A 20,607-nucleotide genomic window follows, 5' to 3' on the forward strand; every position below is an offset into this window, starting at 1 on the left:
TGGCTCACCGGCGACGTCGGGGCTTCCACCAACGCCCCCGAGGCGGAAGTCGCAAAGCACCTGGTTTTCTGGGTGCAACAAAGCCTCACGGCACGAGAGGGCGCCGCGCGCCCACACGTTGCGCCGCGACAAAACCTCTCTCCGAAGTTAACAGTTACACAAACAGTTGGGAAAAGAGAAGAGCGAACGCAAGAAACAACGGGACTGGGGACGTTTGCTGCCGAGGCAACCGGGAAACGGGCCGGCTGCTGCCAAATCCAGAAGGTTCTTCTGTCTTTTGACATTTTGGGAAAAGCGAGGCGTGGCGCAGAGCACGCATGTAAAACCGTGCCCTGCGCAAAGGAGGATGTGTCAAGAAGTCGCCGTCTTCAAGAATGCTTTTTAATTGGCAAACATGTCTTCATTAATTTTACCTCAATGTCGGGATGTCGCAGCTAGCAATGCCAGCCCCGAGCTAAATAACCAATAAGCCTCATTTTTCAACACACAAACACATAAAGATGTCAGCTCAAACTGTTTACTAATTAACACTTAAAAAGACACAAATTAGATATGCGTGGCTAAGAGCAATTATAATCAAGACGAATTTCTCTAGTCATTTGGGAACTGAAAAAAATGCCTAATTGCTGGAACCAATGTTTTAAAAACTGAAATCATGCCAGTTAGCAAATATGTTCATTTAAAGAACATTTCATGTGACTACACTCTGGAGAATTGACTACAAACATGGGAACAAGGAAAAATATTTCTGTATAAAATTAAAATTTTAAGCTCTTCTAGATTTACAACTTCTTCATTCGATAGGTTTGCAAAGAGCAGCCTATGCAAACTGGCAGCAATTAACTGGTTAAACGAGCTGCCTCCCGTGTCAATTTTAAGAGTGATTAATATTAGTTGCTCACTTCACTCATTAGGCTCTCCTCTGAGCGCCACGTCAAAGCCGAGGCTGAGGCGCTCTGGGTAGGCTCGGGCAGGGACAGCGGCAGGCCGACAGCCGTCGCGCGCCGTGAACCGAGCGGCTGGACGGAGCTGGGACCTGCCAGAAACCGGCTCTGCGCTGACCGGCACCCCCTCTGGCAGCGTGCCAGCTGGGACCGCCGCGTGACAGGGCACACCACGCAGGGACACGCACGGGGCACAGACCCACTCCCGACCCGAGCTCTGCTTCCTGCTGCCCCGGCTGCCACCGAGTGCGAGCTCCGCGTGGCTTGGGCAGCCGCCTGCCCAGCGCCCGTGCAGCACCCGGCACCGGCGCCTGACGCGACCGATGCTGCCATCACAAGAGCCCCGTTTCCGCTGGCCTTCCCGAGGAACTCAGGCACGGCTGGGACGGTTGGCAAATGCCGGGACATAAAACGATGGAGCCTGGAATTGTCTGGGAGCGCGTCTGCATGGCAGGCAGCCCCGGGGACACCGATCTCTCCCTACCCTGGAAATCCAGCACATTTGCTTTAATGGAGCTATTGCTTGCAAGGGAAATAAAGCTACACAGAAATTCACAATATTTATATGCATCTCTGTCTGTACGCAGACACGATGCTTCATCAAGGAATATGGGCTGCCTAATTAAACTTCTCATGGCTCTGTCATGTTCAGCCTGTGATGGGGCGAGGGGGTGCAGGGCGAGCCAGGTGGCACTCACCGCTCACAATCCTTGCGGCGCAAGGGAGGGTCGTGCCTGTGCCCCCTCACTCCACCTGGACCTGGGCAGCGACTGCTGAAAGTGGCTACTGAGGTCCCGGCTTTGGGACAGCGCTTCTGGCAGGAGAACGCACAGGGCAGGGAGCCGAACATCTCCTTAACCTCTCTCCAGCAAGAAGCTACTGCCCACTGCTACCGCAGGGGCTCAGGCACGGGACCGGGGGAGCAGCCACTCCAGCATTCACACCAGGAGTCTGCGGTTTTCCTGCACGGTTCGATGCTTCCTGCTTTCCGTCCCGGCTCAGATTCGCCTCAGTGTGGAGGCCCAAGCACAAGGCCTGGGCCCAGCCCTACTCCCCTCGCGCCAGAAATCTTGCACAGAGCTGTTCTGGAAAGAGCATGAACACACGCTCTTGAATGCCACCCACCTGCGAGCGCCCGGGCGAGCGCCTGGGGCAGAACGGGCCTCCAGGCTCGCACTGCCCGTCAAGTCTCCAAGGGACGGGAGGGGGTAGGAAACCCCCCAGCCAGGTCTCAGGGCTCACCCCCCGGTGCATCCCTGGGGCGGGCAGGCAGGCGCTCAGGCTGGCTGCACCACGAACTGCTTTGCCTGAGGATCTCTCTACTTGGAAACAGGGTCACCATGACCATGGATGCCAGCAGGAGAATTCCCAGGGCCCCAAAAGGCAGAGCTGGGTTCAAAGCCTCTGGGCTCTGCCACGTAGTGCCTGTCTTCTGATGGGGATGTGAGACTCCCACTCCCCTGGGACGACCGCACCAGGGAGCTCACCCAGCGCACGCGCACGGTCAGAGCAAACGGCACTTGGCAGCGCTCGAGGGGAAACGCTCACGGGAAGTGGCAGCACTGATGCGGCCCTACCACGTTCGGCTTGGAGATGAATGCTGGTCTCAAAAGGGAGCTGCCTTGTGTGTCAGGTTGCGTGGCACCTCTGGGGCAGAGCCCGTGTGCCCTAAAACGTGGCCTCCTGAGACAGCCCAGGTACAATGCTCTGGTGGCTCCCTGGCTCCTGCCTCTCTCCTGGAAGAGTCTGTTCACTACAATCCCAGCCAATCTGTCCTGATGACAAGCTACCTTCACCATCAAGCTGAAAATTATGAAGCAGTTTCCCTTGCGCTGCTTAATCAAGTTCAATTGCTTCCTGAAATCTAAGAGGCAGGCTAATGCAAACTGTGCCCTGTTTGGAGCAAGCACCTGGTTGGTTAATAAGTGAGAAAGAGAGGTTAAATAAAAGAGACGTCTGGAGGTGGATGGAGGGCAACAGATTCTGCTGTGAGAACCAGAGCTTAAAGCTTCTTCAGCTGGCACAAATCACAGAGGACGTTTGTAATTTTGAGCTTACTCTTGGCCTTCCTTTAATGTCGACTTCCTCCATCACCAGTGACATGGGGGAGCAAGCTTGTAACCTCCCCCCAGTGAGAGAATCGCACAGTTGAAGAGCCCAGCCTGGGGCTTATTTTACCTGCTGGGGTGGGAAACTTACCTCCTTCTCGATTTCTGCCAGGGATTTGATCGTGATGCCCAGGAGATCGACTTGCTGCATCTGAAAACCCCCCAGAAACAGCCTGTTCAGATGTTAGAATAATTTATCAAATAGATTCGGTCTCCCCAGGGGGCGGAGAGGCCCCATCCCACACGCAGTCCCGCTTCCTGGTGCGCCGAGACCAGGCAGAAGCATGCGGTGGTCTGTGGACAAGGCCCTCAGTGCCTGCCTTGCTCACTCGCTGGGGTCACCTGCCATTTGGCACAGGTCTTTTGAAAAAGGCAAACATTTGTTTCCTTGCACGGGGCTGTGGCCGCCGTAATAATTGGTAGGGCTAAAGGTACGAGCAGTGAACAGTGGAAAACCCTGACCACATTGACCATATGGTGGCAATGGTGTCTAAAGAATATGAAGGAAGGATCCACCTGACCTAATCATACTCTGCACGTGTCCTAGCAGAGGACACATGGTCCCTCTCGGCCAGACAGCCAGGCCAGAAAAAGCAGCACCCAATTTTCCAGAACTTCTGGTTTGTTTTCTCTATAATTACAGAGAAAAGTAACAAGGTGCGACACCAAGGGGCAGGATATGAAGACAATGATGCAGCACAGATGTAGAGACCTTGGTTTAACAGTTTGATGCACAAGAGGACAGGGGATGGGTGTGAAGCTTCCCATCTCTGCACTGCAGTCGCAAGCGAGCGCTGCCTTAAAAGTCTGTCAGCTGGACTACGAATCAGATCCCTGATGAGGTGTCCACAAAGGTCATCCTGGCACAAGGGACCCAGAAGCCCCCCCTACAGCAGTGACCCCAGGCTGAGCAGGACACAGGCAATCTACCTGTCGAAACAGATCCAGCTGCTTGTTTAGGAAGCTGGGGAAGAGCATCGCACAGCCACTCTCCATGCTGCAGCTGGGCTGAGTCTCAAGGGCTGCCCGCAGACCTTCACCCCCACTCAGTTCATGTGAGGAATTATCTGACCATCTTCTGGACAGGGAGGCACAGCCTGGCTGCGTGCACCCTCTCCAGCCAGAGGGCACAGGAATCCTAACATTTCCCTAGCCTTGCTCGTGTTGGCTGCAGCCCCGTGGAGTCCAGCTGTTGCATCATTAGCACACAACTTCCCCTCTAACTTTCTAGATGGGGTCAGGAAGCCGGACAGCAAAGATTTACTTCCCAGATGCTGGACTTCTGCCAGCACAGCCGTGGCAACCCTGCTAAGTTGGGTTGGCTAAAGTTACTTGTGCTCCATGTGCAAGATCACTCTTTGTGTTTTTCAACAGGAAGCAGCTTCCAGGAAGACTGGAGCGATGCACACTGCGTTTTGTTAGTAAGGAGGCACCAAGCAGGGCTGGATCTGCGCTTCTGGGGCACCCAGGAGGCACGAGGCATTGGTTGTCAATTGTAATGAAGATACGGATGGAAACTGGACACCGCTTCACACTGCTGCTGGAGCAGCATGAGGCCAGGCCCAGAAGCCCGTGGAAGGCCCTCAAAGGGGCCTCCTTTTTGTCTGATCACAGTGACGTGCTAATGGTGCCACAGAAACCGATGCAACGGGGAAGCGGTTGCAGACGCCTTCCCAGGGACCCCCTGCGCAGCTGGAACAAGGACTCACCACCCTCAACAGTGTCAGGGACAGGGGGGATGAGCGGCACGGCACAAGCTAACTTCCAGGGAGTGAGAGTGACCACAGAGCAGCAAGCACTGTTCTGTCCTTTGTACTGCTCTGAACTTCTGGGGTCTGGAAAGAAAGCAATAGTCTGGCAGGCACAGTGCCATCATTACGGCAGGGAGGAACAAAAGATCTGGATGCCTGGACTTGGGAACCAGACATTTGCTGTTTTGTTTAAATACACAGGAAGAAAGTATGACTGCAGCTGGTGCTCTCCTCCAGGAGCCACATGACCACCCTTGTCAGGCTGGCGAGGCTGGGGCTCGCCTAACGGAAGAACGTGCTTTTGGCGAGGTTCAGATGAAGCCACCTGTGTGCCAGAGAAGAGCACTCCCAGGCGCACTGCAGACATGGCAGGTATGCACAAGTGCCATCCACCCGTTGCAGCCCCCAGAAGCCCACTGCACAGGCATGACGAGTGCCTACGCCTTGTGAGGATGCCCACCCCCGCAAAGGTGACAATGCAGGTAACCTACCGTTTCAGGAGCGCAGGCAAACTTCTCGGAAATCATGAAAGGCACGCCGTCCATTGCTGGAAGAGAGCACAGGGAGAGAGGCTGTGAGCAATACAGGAGGGAGGCTCCATAAACAGTCCAAGGATTAGTGACACCACTTCTGACAAGTGTCCCGGTAAGGTACTCCCAGCTGGGGCAGGCCCGTCTGCGAAGTCCCCTAACTGCACTGCCAGTCCAGTGATGGCATGGGCCACAACCTTTCACCTGGGAGCCAGGAATAGAGATAATACCCCCAATCTATTTGTCCATGTGTGCAAATGTATAGAGCAAGTTTTGTGAATCTGTTCCCAATCCAGCTGGTCTTCATACAGAACCAGCCTCAAGTGTGGCAGTGTTTAGAGCTGAGAACAAATGCAAAGCCTTCTTCAAAAGGACAGACTTCCCGTTGCCACTAGCAGTGTAATAACGGCCTGCATGTGAACTGCTCTGCAGCAGGAACCCCCCTCAGCCGATCTGTTTTCCTACTGAGAGGGTAAGCAATTGCTGGGTTCAGAGGACAAGATGGCTCTTGTCTCCCCAGAACAAAGCACCAGTCTTCGCACAGACCAGCCGACACAGGGAGGGGTCCAGTATGAGGGTCAGAAACTTTTGGGAGTTCCTTAAAAACACACCCAGCACAAACACACCCAGAGCACAGCACACTGCAACAGTAGGGAGGAAATGACGGAGAAATGACCTCTCTTTGCCAGTCTCCTACTGATGAGAACAAGAGAGAGCAAGCAATAACGCACATGTAAGAGACAGGTAGCTGGAGACAGATACTCACGACAGAGCAAAGTAACAGAGACCTGAGGACTGGGCCACTGTGTGGCATGCAGTCCAGAGGCCCAGACGCCTGGCATCATCCAGTGGACACGCAGCAGACCTGGCCCACCCGTGGCACCCTGTGCGCTTTCCAAGGTGCCTCAGCACACATGAACTGGCTGATTTCTAAACCTGCAGCTTTCAGCACCTTCTGCAGAGCTGCCAGAAAATGCCCAGTCCCTGGTCAGAGCACGCATCTGAGACAGGCTTTGCGGCTACTCCACACCTGCCAGCCTGCTGCACCCAATCTCTCCAGATTTCAGCCCTGGGAGAAATAAATCCCCTCCAATGCGCTTTTAACCCTTTAAACTGTTCTCCCCTTAATCCCCAAACAGGTCATTGTGCCTGGCGATGCCTTCTGAACATCCCTGCACCTCTGCTTCCAGTCCCGCTGAGGAGTTCAGGTCATGGTTCTCATGGGACTTAGGTTCATTCAGTAATTCGCACTCTCTTTGCACATTTCATGCTGAGGGCCCCCGGCTCATGGCGCATGGGCGCCTTCCCCTCCCGAGGAGAGTGCTGCGTGTCAGCCAGCACAACAACGTGCGCAAGGCACCGGGCGCAGCCGCGCGATGCAGCGAAGGCAGCTCTGGAACCTGTAAAACCAGAATGTCTTCCCCACCGCAGACAGCCGCTCCGATCGGTTGCCCACTGGCTTTTGTAAAGTGTTAGAGGAGGAAATCCAAACGGGGGCAGGCTTCCTCTCTGGCACCAGCAAAACATGCACAGAACCACCATCGGGTTTCTTCAGCCTTTGTGGCCGGTAGTGTTAACAAAACGCTGATACACAGTGCAGAACAACACATGGTGGATGAAAGCAAGGATGTGCCAAAGGCTCAGTAGCGCAATTAGCATTCTCCTAAACAAACGAGCTTCAACAGAGCTGTAATTAAGCAGGCCTGTAATTAAGTATATGCCCTTTATCATAACGATCATGCTTAAAAATGGCATGATGCATGGAAGTATGTTATTAATGCTGTAATCCCAAAGTGAAGGGAACGTACATAGGAATCAGCATGTCAGGCCCGTCACCAGACTGTTTGTAAAATACATTAAAGGGAAAAATCAGAAAACAATGAGCTCATTCAACTGTTCTTTTTATAGCCAGGCACTAGAAGTCAAGAGGATTTTAAATACTTACTGATTCAGGGAACTTTAAACAAATAAAGCACTGAGCTGTCACCGCTAGCTCCCTCCACCAGCCCTGCTCGGGCAGGGACAGGAGAAAGGAAAAGGCTTTTTCCTGCCAGCCCCACTACCTGCGCTTGGTGCCAAGTGCAGATACCCGGAGGGGCCCTGGCCGGGCTGCGTACCGAAATCCGCTCAGATGCTGAACCGAAGCCTTGCCGAGGCAGTCTGTGGGATGTGGCAGGGTGACAGCTCCGGCCCTTCTCCTTGCTTCCGAGTGGGACTGTGCCCTGCCAAAGCAAACGCTGCAGTGGACATCCCCAGAGCCCCCATCTGCCTCAGCCCCAGCCCCCACTGCTGCAGCTGATTGCAAACATGCCACAGGCAGCCAGGCTGGCACCCTCCACTGCAGGGCTCTGAATGCCAGGGCTCCCCATGACATCTTCTCCAAACCAGCATCACGAATGCTTGGCAGTTCTGGGGCGGAGACTAAATCTCCTTTTTGGAGCATGAATCCAACTGACTGCCAGCAAGCTGAGTGACCAAGGGAGCTCCCACCCCTGCCAGTGCAGTCCCGGATGGGTCACTTGAACAGTAATCGCTGCAGAGCACATGCGAAGAGCAGCAGCTGTGGTGGTGTCTGGCTTTGGGGAAACCATGCTCGGCAATGACGCAGGAAGCCAACTACCTGCACAATCAAGTCAAATGGAACCAGAACCAGAGGAGGCTTTCAGTGCCCTGCTTTGCATCGTCATCTGCCTTTGGTTTTCTTCTCCTGTTGCTTCTCGCAGCTCTTGGCAGTCTCTGCAGGAGAAGTGCTGCACGCAGGCTTTGCCCAGCATCAGCATCCTGACACTGCTTGCGAAGTTTGTTGGCCGCTCCTGGTGCTGCATCCTGTGGTAGCTGCTTCCATTGTTCCAGGAAAGGCCCAGAGCTCCGCAGAACCAAACTGGGCCACAACTGGGAGCAGACGTACACCACGACAAATGGGGAAAACAGTGGTGAAAGCCTCTCTTTGACACTACAGTTCCTTAACCCAAAATCCAGAGGGGACAAGGGCCAGCTTCCGTCCACACTGTGCCTGCTGTGCAACCCCTGCCTCACACTCAGCAGCATCCCCATTGTTTTAAGGGATACAGATTCAAAGCAAAGAACACTGTAATGTCCACACTGCATAACCCTGTTCCTACACACGTCTGGACGGTGCAAGGTTGGGCATGTAAAAGCAAGAGACAAGTAGAGAGGAAAAGGAAGGCTCCCACAAATCCTGCCCTGCTGCACATGGGAGATGCAGCGACTTCACTTCTGGCTTCTTCTGTTAAATGTTTGCTTAATCGACAGATGGGCACTTGACAAGTGATGTTCATCCCTCAGGCAAAAGGCTGGGCTCCAGCCTTGCACGGGCCGGACTCTCCCCCCATGCATCCGTGCTGTCATGGGAAGCCTGTCTTTGGAAACCCCGTCCTTTTCCAACATCGCACGGGTGAAACCCTTGACAATCCTGCTTATTTGCAAAGTTGTTCAAATTTCTTGAACGATTATTTTCCTTTGCTCTCCTCTTAGTCTCCCAGAGCACTGTCCATTCTGACAGGGCTGACCCAGATCTTACACAGTTCTTCGGCTCACTCTTGTCAGAATTCACCTAAAAATGTCAGCTATCAGCTGCTGGAGTCCGTTCCCAACCAGCCTTCTGCTGAAGGGCTCATCTCAACTCATAAACAATGGAAGAAAAGATCTAACAAATTATAAGTGTCAGCAAAACCCTAAGAATGAATTAACGTCTAGGACTCCTGGATAATTACTACTATATATAATGTTGAGTATTTCAAATACAGACAGACAGACCTTAAATAGAGCTTATGCTTGGGTATTTCTACTTTCAGCTCTTCATCCTAAGTCTACCAAGGAAAAGAATTCATCACCTTCGAGATGACATTGAAGCAAGAAGGTACAGGTCCCTAAAGTAGCCTTGTCTGAGAATAATGGAGGCCTACATTATAAACAGCTGATACAGGGACTACCTATCCACTGGAATCAGATCTATGATAAGTAACTAGCAATATTTAAAAATAAGACTCCTCACACACATCTCCAAGTCTTCACATTAAATATACTAAGTGTCAGGCCAAACGATTTACTATGGAGATAGCAGTCTTGCTACGGCATAAACGGTGGGAATCCTTGGGTTCCACTTGCATGAATACAGCTGCTGCGGGGGCCTCACACGACGGTCGGTGGGCGATAGGCGATACTGCGACCATTACAAGCACAACAGGGAAGTGGGTCTCCAGAGACTAGCATAGAAACTTAACTTCTACAGGAGATGCCTTCCTATGTTTCTCTGGAGACCTCTCACTCATTGCACCAGCTCTTTCCCTTCCGTCATGGCATGTTAAGAACATGGGGAAAGCTCCCAAAAAAGACACCAGATGCGCCCAGAGAGCTAGGAAAAGCAAACACATGCAGTAATGGATCCTGCACACCAAAAGCGCCTCTCAAAGAACCAACATGGGTCTCCAGAAGCCAATTCTGCGATTGATAAGCTCCAGCCAGGAGGGCTGCTCTTCCTGAGGATCTCCAGAACCGCCCCGTCCAGTTCCTCCACCACGAAACGCATGAGGACAGAGAATGGAGATTGCTCTCTGAAATCCTGCAGAGCTCTCAGCAGAGGTGCGCAATCCACAGCAATCCTCTGCATTTGAATGGTACGGTAAGAGCATCTCAGTGCTGAGATCCAACAATGATCCTGCACAGATTGTGCGAAGCACCTGGAGCATTGTCTTCTACCCACAAAGAACCACGACATGGGCTGCAGCAGTGCTGCTCCCCCAGACCTGGCTGTGATACTGGTAGTTCAGTATCCCCGGTCCCTTTAGATCTCTCCGTTCATGCTGGGAAAAGGTCTCCAGATTGGGACGGTCATTTCACTAGCATCTCATGGCTCTCCTGTCCTGGACTGGACCCAAGGCTGTTCACACACTGGTGGCCTCCAAGCAGGTGTGCAACTAGCTGCAAGGACTTCGCTTGCTCCTGACCACCTGTGCATTGGAAACAGGAATCTGTACTCCGTATCCAGGCGTTGCCCTTCCGAGCTAGCAAGCCTCTGCCCAGAACAGATCTGCACTGTTATCTTTAAGCAAGGGAAAGGAGAAAAAAACCCTAGCTAAGCTAAGCAAAGGGCCTTTCCTTCTGACACAAGAGACACCTTGATCATGTCAGCACGCACCAGGAGTGCAAAACCAGAGTGAGAAAAGAACCAGGCTCCTGCTGTCTGAACAAAAAGCAGGGAAGCAAAGATGGCAGCTTCCTCCCCTCCACAGACGAGTGCCTATTGCATCTGCATCAGATTAGCGAGCTGCACGCACCATCCTCAGACCAGAACTGAAAAAACAGAAAGGAATTTCAGAGAGAAAAACGTTTTCAACCACTGTTTACCGTCTCCAAGGAGCAGCTCCTCCCCGAGGGTCACATTTAATTAGTTCATTCACTGGAATTAGATAAAAGGCTCACAAGGAGCCAGCAGTGAGAATTGCACTCCTCCAAAACTCAAATCATGATGGATAGACTCAAACGGAGAATTCCCCAACAGGAAGTGGCAGGCAAGGGAACCAAGAGCCAAACAACAATCTCTTCTTTGATGAAGAAACACTGAATAGTGTGTCTGTTTTTAAATGATTTCTGTCTCCAAGTGCAATTTGCTGCAAATTACCAAGATTTATTATTAACCTTTAAAGGGCATGTCACAAAACTCTATTCTATAAATACAACTTGTTAGCGCACTTAGAAATTGTCTCACTATATTAAAGAGAAAGTCACCCCGCTCTTCCAGATAGACACCGCCTCCTTCTTTTGCTGTAGATCCCAACTAAACCTCAGTTGTCAAATTAGTAATTCATCTTTCTAGAATAACTATATTTTTAGCAAAGCTACCAGATTTAAATAATCAGACCTGCCAATGCTACCCTAATTTACACATACTGACGAACTTTCATAGGCAGCATCCGCTAACATAATGAGTTTCTAGATGACAAAGAACTTAAGACTGTAGTTCGCTATGCTACCCAGTATAATAAGCACTTGTTCTTTTTTTTTTACAATGTGCACATAAAAGAGGAATCTAAATAATAATTGCTGTAATTATCTTGAAAAATATGTGGCGATTAATGGTGATTATGAAAATCTGTATAATTGTTCATTGAAATCTCCAATGATCAGATGCTTCCTTAAAATGGCCATTAATGACGAACTTTAGAACACAAAAAGCATCAAAACTCAAGCCAAGCTTTTGAGCCTTTTAGAAATGAGGAAGATACGGTTTCTGATATATTGGGATAAGTTAACCCTTTCGACGAGCTGTCTCCAAGAGGTTTGAAGATGCCCCTGAACTGATGTTTATGTCATTGTGGTTCAAAGCACCAAGTTCAACCTGTTATTTATGCAAATAATTAATTACTCTTGTATCCATCTAGCAGTTTGTCATGACACATTAATGACTTGATAGACTTCTATGAACTAGTGAACACAGAACAGCAGAGCGCTTTTATCGTCATTTAATTTAAAAACGATCCTGTGTGAAATTATCTAGTCGTGAGTGATGGAAGCATAAAGAACAGACTCAGCAAAGCTTCTTTTGGATCATTGCTTTATTAATGGTAACGTCAGGGAAATGAAAAATGCTAACATTGTCATATTTAGCTCCTGGGTATAGATGAATAGCTACTTCAGTGCTTGGAGGGTTCAGTTTGCACACTGCAGTGAGCACTAATCCTTCACACAACTATTGTGGGGATATGCAGACATGGAAGAGTTTACATACCTAGAGTCCCAAGGAAATAACAACCACTTTTGCATTTAAATTCTCACCATAAGATTTTATAGCTTTGAATTTCTTTTATTGCTATTTTTTGCATGGCCTTTTACACTTGAATTTTCAACTGCTGATATTAAAAAAAGCCCTTACAAAAACATTCCTCTTTATTGCTTTGCAAATTAAACATTATTAATCCAATAGAAAAAACACCGAATATATCGCTGCCACCTTTAACATTTAAAAGATCTTAGATTCCAGAAATAGCTTGTTGTAATTGTGCAAACCTCTGCCGCCTCTCTCAAGCCTTGAGACAAGAGTGCCCTGTTGATGCTGGGCAAAGACGAGCCTCTCATAAAGACAGCTGAAAACTGGCTCATCGACACTGCCAAGCTTACCTGGTTGGGGATGCAACTACCAGAGGGAAATAACGTCTCCATTGTTTTCAGCTAGATCTCGGGAACATGGGAGACAAGTTAATGGTGGGCACAGAAAGCTGGCACGAGAGGCGTTCCAATCTGGCGACTCTCCAGCCAGCAATCAGAATCACTGTGCAGTCCCATGACGTAGGGCACAAAGACGCTGCACTGCTTTGCTGGTGCCAAGGACAAGTGTCCTGCTACCCTGAGATAGCACAGAGCCAAAGCAGCATCCAAGGTCTGGGGGCAGTGACTCGTGCACATGTACAGCACCCAGCACAGAGGCCTCCAGGTGTTACTGCCACCTCCGAAAACCAAGGCATGAAATCACACGATACTGGCCATTCACGGTTTGGGGCTCCAATGAAAATTCGACCCGAGGGGAACTTGCATGCAGATCCTACTGAACTTCACACAGGAGCTAGCACCAAACTCCCTTCATCTTCCGTGCAGATCCCAACCTTGCTGTCCCACACAGCGTTTCAAGCATGCTGCCATCTTGCAATCAGGGGTTGCCACGGAGATGTTTCCTCCCGCAGAAAACACATATTTCACAGCATTATTGAGCACAGAGGAGAAGCAGCCATTGCAGGACTGGCCTGATAGATGCAAGTAAGCGTATGACACACGGCAAGTAGCTGGGAGCTCGAGAGGCTCAACAGCAAGGAAGTGCGGTGGCCCCATCAGGAAGGGCCCTTCCAGCAGCTGTCCATCAAGCATCCTCTGCTGACTCCAGTGCTCATGATCCAGCCCAGGAAGACAAGTGCTGGCACCGTTATTTGACAGGCCGCTCCCACATGGCCAGGCAGGACCCCATGCCGTGGCCACCCTTGCGAGCAGGCCTGCAGGTGAGAAGTGCGTGCCCTGCCATGGCTTTCTTTGTCAGTGTGTCTCTCCCTCTGCATTGTTACCTTTGTGTGCTGTTGCCCTGGCATATCAAACCCACCCGGTCCTTCCCCTCCAGCACCCACCAGATCTTGCAGGTCCTGAGTCTGGAGCCACGCTCACAAAGGTGGCTCAGCATCAACGGGCCGGGGCCTCCAGAGAAGCATCGCCACTGTGTAGCTGGCAGGGCAAGGGGTTCCCCAGACCCTGCAAGGCAGCACACACGGGTCAGGGAGTGCTCCAGTTCTGTTTGCTTCTCGTTAAATTAGCATGCACTGGGAGGAAGCCTGCCACAGGTCCCACTCCAGCACACGAGTATTTAATCTTCTCCTCCACACAGGCATGACAGAGCCCTCCGACCTTGGCAGGTTTCACCAGTACACCTCTCCCCACGCCCCTCTCATCAGGTGGATACCGTGTGCGGCAGTGCAGGCAGCTGCAAAAGCTCAGCATCCAGCTTGGCAGGAGCTACTCCTGAGACTTGAAGTGAATTGAAAAGTCTTATTTATACAGATTTCCTTCAAATCCTTTTTTAGACAATCGTCCAGCAAAGCCCAGCCAACTAAAACCATAGAGACTCTGTCAAAAAAATTTAACAAAGAAAGGTTAGAAACTTTTGAACTTCATTCATTTTCCCTCGGGAATTCTCCATGATCTCTGTCTTCTGGAACAAAGTGTGGCATTGCTAAGCAGGGCAGTTGATATCACCTCAAGCACCCGATGCTTTGGTTCTCATTACTGCACTGTTGCTTTCTTTTGAAAATCTCAAATCAAGCTTAGCTAAGTTTGGGTTTTTTTCCCTATGAAATGCTTTACTAACACGTGGAAGATTCTGCAGAGCACCCAGATGTAAAAGGAGGTAACATCGTGAGCTACTCATAACATGGAGAAATGTTTTATGACAGTCTGCCATGCATTAAGTGGGGGATGCTGGTTTTTCCAGAATAAGCCACATTTTCCATAATGTGCAGTTAGGCCCCCAAACTTCTGTATTTCTCTACATGCTCATTTAAATATCAAGCCTGAATAGTAAACATGTGCAGGCTCCTTCTGCGCTACTGTGCACCCTGTCCCAGATGGAGCGCCACCAACACGTTTTCGCAGCACTAATGATAGCGCAACCTCAAGGGACAAACCAGACAAATCCTGCTGCCCCCGGGACGCTGCCCTCCTGGAGCCCATGCTCATTTATTTGTGGGCTTGAGGCCCCATGCCTTGCTTTCATCTTTTCAAAAACTGAAAACCCCAAAGAAGAGTCCCCAAAGCATTAGGAAGCTGACCACTGCTTTCCTGGCCTCTCTCCAGTTTCTTCTGCAGCTCACAGAGCAGCCCTACTGTAAATAATTTCTCAAACCATGAGTGTGGGGGGGGCACAGTCACTCCCTAACCCAACAGGCTGCCATGACATGACAAATAAGCTGCAGCCTGACAGTGTCTCCAAGACATATTGTAGTTTACTTTGTCGTTTGGGCTTGCCATCTGTGCCATTCCAACAGAGGCTTCCTTCGCAGGCTGCTCAGAGAGGATTAGCCAGAGTCCACCAGTCCCTGAATAGCTCGGCAGACTCAGCCAGTCATTAGTCAAACAGTCTAATGAGAGGAAACAAAAGCAGCCCCGACTGCAAGGAGCATTTCTGGGAGGGGCACAACCTACAGCCTGCCCTCGAACCAGGACAGCCCTGTGCCTTGCCCCGTGGCAGGGCTGATGGCAGCTTTTGGGCCAGGAAAGGTACTCCCCAAGGCAGCCTGGGGTCACTGGTATGCTGGAAGACCATGTAAAGCAGGGCCAAGCTCCTCTCTTGGGGTGTCACCATTGAGCTGGGGTGAAGAGGAGACTGGCTCCCGCCTCTGGCACTACAGCCCCACGGAGCCCAGGGGCCTGAAAGAGGAAAGTCAGACGCAGCCTTGGGTCCCAGCCCACAAGATGAGCCTTCTGGGAGCATCCTCACACGGCACCAAGCGACTCAGCTGAGGGGCAAGGCAACTGGGGCGAGAGGCGCAGACCAGGGCAGCTCCCAGACCGGGGACGAGGCACTGCAGGCCGTGACGCCCCTGGAGAGGAAGGTGACTGGGCAATAGCCCAGAGCTGCCCGAGTCCACACGAGGCTGGGAAAGGCGCCAGCCCAGCCATGGACGTGCTTCAAGCCCCTTGATACTGAACCCATAGCTGGGCTGCCCAGGGCCCTCCCCAGAGAGCCACCGAGGTCAGCCTGCTTGTCGTGCTCCATGAGCCGAGGTCCTCTGTAACCGTTCTGGCTGCGCCCGCGTGAAGTAAAGTCTGAATCACCACGCAACCCCCGAGCGTGGTACCTGCCCCTCCAGTTCCCCTGATGCTCACGCTGCGGAGTCCGAGGGGCAGAGCAGGATCTGGAATGAAGGTGCAGGCTCAGGACAGATGTGACCCGCGGCAGGGTCACACTTCGCTGGAGGCAGCCCGCCGGGGCGTGTGCTGTGCCCAGGCAAGGAACAGTGCCAACAAGATGCCTGCAAGCGCGGCCGGATCCTGCTGTTCCCAGACACCTCTGGAGGAGGGCGCAGCTTCTGCTCTTCTACATTTCTAAAGCGGTTCCTGCCATTTCCAGGTCCCAGAAGCCAGCAATTCCTGTGCGCCTCTGTCCCTGGGTGTTAGCAGTGCCCAGGAACGGGAGCAGACAAGTCACGTCGCACCTCCCACGAGGCTGCTGCGCACACGCAGGTACCAGTGGACACTGCTGAACTGCACCGGGCCCAGCCCAGGCACTGGGAGCAATGGGTGCTTCCCAGCTTTGGCAGCAGCTTGAGGTGGAGAAATCATTTGTCAGGCTCTCTGTTTTGCTTGCAATGGCAATAAATAAAGAGCAGAAGACAGGTGCTTTGCCCCCAGCTGACTGCATAACAACTTTTAACGTTTCCATTTGTTAATTGGCTCTCCACCCTCCGAATTCCTCTGTATCTCGACTGGGCTCTGCCACTAACTTGCTGCAACGACATGGGCAGCTCTTTATGGCAGGATCAAGCCAGGAAAAGACTACAGAAAGTACTCCTGGTTTTGATTTTTTTTAAATGAAAAAGCTAAGGTTAAGTGCCGGGTGGTAACAGCTAAGTGGTTCTTCAGAGCTGTGGCTGTATTAGCATCTGAGGTATGTGGAGAGACTTCAAACAGGTCCTTCAAATTGCAAGTGTTTAGGAGTTAAGCTCTTGATTTTATTATTTTTTAATAAAACGTCTCCTTTGAAGTCTTCCCGCCATACTAAACTTCAAAGATCACACCTAGCCATGTGCCACTTCCAAGCAACAATCCTTAATTAATTAGACCAGACCAGATACAAAACAGGCCAGTGGTACTGGACTTTTGCAGAGTCGAGACAGAGAGCTGGTATCTTACTTGAGGCCAGGGAAGACCAATGAACTTTTGAAGGGGAAGAAGTTGCGGGCATTTCGGCAGTCGTGATATCCTAGTCTCTGAGCCGGAACAAAACACGGATGTCTTTCAACTGCTCCGACCTCTAAATTAGATGATAGATTCCAGGACCTCGTTAAACTTGTAAAAATTAGTCTGCCTCGGAGAAGCATAAGACACAGGCATGCACGACTTGGTGTGATGAGAAAAATATCCAGAAGTGCCACGACAGAGCTGGTATTTCAAGACTCGAGGCTGAATTTCTGAGCCGAGAGAAACACTGCTCAGTAGTGGCTGCTGCCTGCCAGCGCGCTCAGTTTTTACATGCGAGTTGTTCTGAGCCCCGCAGCTTCGAACACAGGCGTGTTCAGAGAGCGTGTTACACCGTGTTACACTCTCTCGCCATGGAGGCTTTGCTTTCCTTTGCTGAGATGCTGCTCGGGTTATAATTTGCTCAGTCTCTGGGGTATGTACAACTGCCTGCCTTGGAGGGAGATGCAGCGTGAAGCAAAGGCTGCAGTGAAATATTTGGGGCTTTCCCTTGACTCTGAAGTGCCTCGTTAGCCCAAGGGCTAAATCTGGAAGGCGAGGCACCATAGGTCACGGGCTTGCTGCTGGCTGCTCTCCCACAGGACGTGGATGTAGAAGTACGTAACGTAAAGTTTAGAGCCAAGAGCAGGGACAAGACAGACCGCGGTAACCACAAACACTCAGACCACCCTCGCTGACCCTGGCAGCCCTGGTCTGGCGGAGCAGTCAGGACAACACTTTGCAGAGGGAGGGCCCACTTACCAAGCCGCCTCCGTGCTCAGAGCTGTATGAAACGCGCAAGAAACAAAACCGAGATCCTTGCAAGCTGCGAACGCCAGGCGCTCGGAAAGAACGACCGTCACCCGCCCTGCCGTGCAGGTCCTACCACACCGGAACTGGGGCAGCCACCGTGCGAAGGAGCAGTGTGGCAAAGGGTTGGGGCCGAGCACCAGAGGCCTGCAACCTAGCACCGGAGGGGTTGCGACCAGCACCCAGAGCCAGCAGCCCAGGAGCACCACGCGCATGACCCGCAAGGGCCGGCCCAGGGCTGCAGGCAGGGAGACTGAGGCGGGCGCAGGGAGGTGTTGCATGGGGGGCCCAGTGCGATTCTCAAAGGCGAGCGAGCGAGCGTCAACCTCCGAGCACGAGCGCGATGACCCCCTCGGCTCACATCACCTGCTCCAAGCCCGGAGACCCCACGCCGGTGTCAAAGCCTCCGCGGCACCGATGCTCGCTACAGGAGGAAGAGCTCCCAAAAGTATCAGAAAACGGCAAAGAAGGTGCTGGAGCTCATTATGTATTCTAATTTTTAAGTGCTCAGAGTCATTAGCTGAGCCACATATTTCTATCAGGTAAATTTCATTTGCATATGCAAATTATATCTAAATACTCCACACCATTAATATGATCACTAATTACATAATAATAGTCACCAATCTCCACACAGATCAAACTTACAGTTTTGTAGCTATTAGGGAAATTGTGCTTTGTAATTAAGATAATCCTCATTTCCAGATGCTAATTAACTATATAATAATTAGCCCCTTTTGCTAGCACAAATTAAGGATTTTCATCCTTATTGGTAAAGGAGTTGCTTATCACTTAAAGGAAAGACACCCCAGAAATAATCCCCCTCCCCCCCACTTTAAAGGTGAAAAGGTAACTCCATTTTTATCAGTCTCATTTGCGAATGCAAATTAGCTTTGATTAATCAAGCCACAGATAAGCACGCCAGTCTCCTAGCATGGAGGGGCGCCTGCTGCATCTCTCCCGCCCTCGCAGGGAAAAGAACATCCGCAGCCCACAAAAATATTTCAACCAGACGCAGCCATTCATCTCCCCGCAACTGCGCGGCGGCTACCTCGCAGCGCTCAAGCAGCGCGTACGTGGGCAGTCTGGAAACAAGCGTGCGCTAATTGCTTCACACGGAAACAGGAACCAGCAACTGGCCAGAAAGGAAGCAGAGATTTCAGGATACTGCTTCACGAAAACAAGGGACAGCACCGTGGCTTGTATTATTAAGTTTTCTGTGCTCAGAACAGCAGTGAATGTGAGCTGGCACACTCGCACGGTGACTAATGAGGTCTACCTGTGCAGGAACAGAAGGCTGACAGCCAGCAAGGCCTACTTGGCAGGATCCAACTCAGGCCGCGATGCATTCATCATCCACTAAACCAATCCACCAGTTCCACACCACCATTTGTCATTAATTATGCTAATCAGCAAACCATTACTCTCTGATGACACCACAGCACTTATTAGCTAGTTATGGCTTTTCAAAAGCACAGCTTATTGTGTATGCAAGGGCAGCGCATACATTAGCCCACAGGGAAGAAACGTCCAATTATGAAAAGAAGAAATTTGCTATTATCGTCTTCTAACAAACCAATTTAGTCATTATAAGAGTCTCTGGACTCAGAAGGGGTTTTTGGTATTTTTTTTAAAGGAGAGCATAGAAACCGAAATAAGAGCAGTTTGTTTGTACTAGCCGTGAGCTGGAAGTAAAGCAACATTTCTGAAATGAGACGAATTTGTTCCTTCCGAAGATAAAATATTATTTTTACATTGTAACCTTAAATTATTAAAAGCTGGAATTTCTAAGAAAAGGACCGCAGGTTGGGCCATTATTTCCTAGCCCCTAATTTAGTTCTGTAAATATGTTCTCACTGCTACGAACTGAACAAATGTGTGTAGCATTTTACAGTTCATTTACAGCAGGTCTAAAATATTCACATAATGAGGTGGGAATGTGCAGTCCCCTGTCGTACATATGGCTCTATGAGAAACAGCCATCTCTGTTAACCCCTTGCACGTCCAGGAGGCACAACCAACTCGACACACAATGTCTGAGCGAGCTCATCACCGATGTGCACGGCAAGTAGCACCGACACCTTCGACACGACAACACCGCCAGAGTCTGAAGGAGTTAAACGGGTCCAGGAGAGCGCGCGAGGAACCCATTTAGAAACAACCTTGCTGGAGCAACCAATCCATTTACAGACTCCGAGTTGTTTTGTTCACCGAGAGTCATAATACCACTAGTTTTAGGAGCCTAATATGTGTTAAGAGCTCATTAATATCATCAGAGTAAATGGGCCTATTAAAACATCTTTAAGCAATATCTGAACATAAATCTCCCTAAACTATATTTAATGACTGTACTTAAGATACATTATATGCAAGTCTTAATGAGACATTAGATAGCATTTTGAAGATTAAAATTAGAGAATCCAGATAAAGACTGTCCACTTAATGTAGCCTTAAGCTGTGCTGATGAAAAGCATTACTACCAAATTATTACTTCATTAGAACAAATATTTTCTAATTTTTTCTGATTTATAGTATGACTCATATATAATATGGAGTAGCAACACACAAAACAATTTTGGAAATTTTAAGCTTTGTAATGGATGAGTTAATTACTTGTCTCTTACTGAGTTAAACACAAGCACTCTTTATAAAGTCCATTTACTGTGTCCCCAATTTTCTAATTTAATTGGGGAAATTAATTCCATTACTTACAAGGTCATTTTTTTCAAATGTGCTGTTTTGCTTCTCACATATTAATAACGTTGATTCAATCCCAGCCTACTATACCTTCAGCCCTTTTATAAATGACTGAAAAGTGGCAGTTCAGGATTATAAAACGTCACCGTATTTCATGCCACACAAAAAACAGTATTACATGCTCCCTCTGCTGCCCACACCAGCAACGAACAAGCAGACGCTTCCTTCGAGCTGTGAAAATGCTACCAAAGAGGCTGTTTTGGTAGAAGGCACGACTTCACCCCCCCAATCCAGAACTTGTCAAATGGAGGGGAAA

At 50.3% G+C, this 20,607-nt stretch overlaps 2 protein-coding genes across 7 annotated transcripts in view; one reads left to right on the forward strand and one right to left on the reverse strand.

Annotated features, from left to right (window-relative positions):
• Positions 1-20,607, forward strand: part of LOC149855222 (uncharacterized) — a 66,302-nt gene that overhangs the window by 33,310 nt on the left and 12,385 nt on the right. The window lies entirely within an intron of this gene.
• MVB12B (multivesicular body subunit 12B) overlaps positions 1-20,607 on the reverse strand; it is a 75,978-nt gene that overhangs the window by 8,786 nt on the left and 46,585 nt on the right. For 4 of the 5 annotated variants that reach the window (XM_090022440.1, XM_090022441.1, XM_090022442.1 and 1 more), the window contains 2 exons: positions 5,295-5,350; positions 3,144-3,203 (listed from right to left, as the gene is read on the reverse strand). In XM_090022440.1, coding sequence (XP_089878566.1) covers positions 3,144-3,203; positions 5,295-5,350 — 116 coding nt within the window. The other variant, XM_090022445.1, reaches the window with a different exon arrangement.

The sequence above is a fragment of the Crocodylus siamensis genome, chromosome 11 (genome assembly GCF_052110815.1).
Source record: "Crocodylus siamensis isolate JL-2025a chromosome 11, ASM5211081v1, whole genome shotgun sequence".
Lineage (NCBI taxonomy): Eukaryota > Metazoa > Chordata > Crocodylia > Crocodylidae > Crocodylus > Crocodylus siamensis.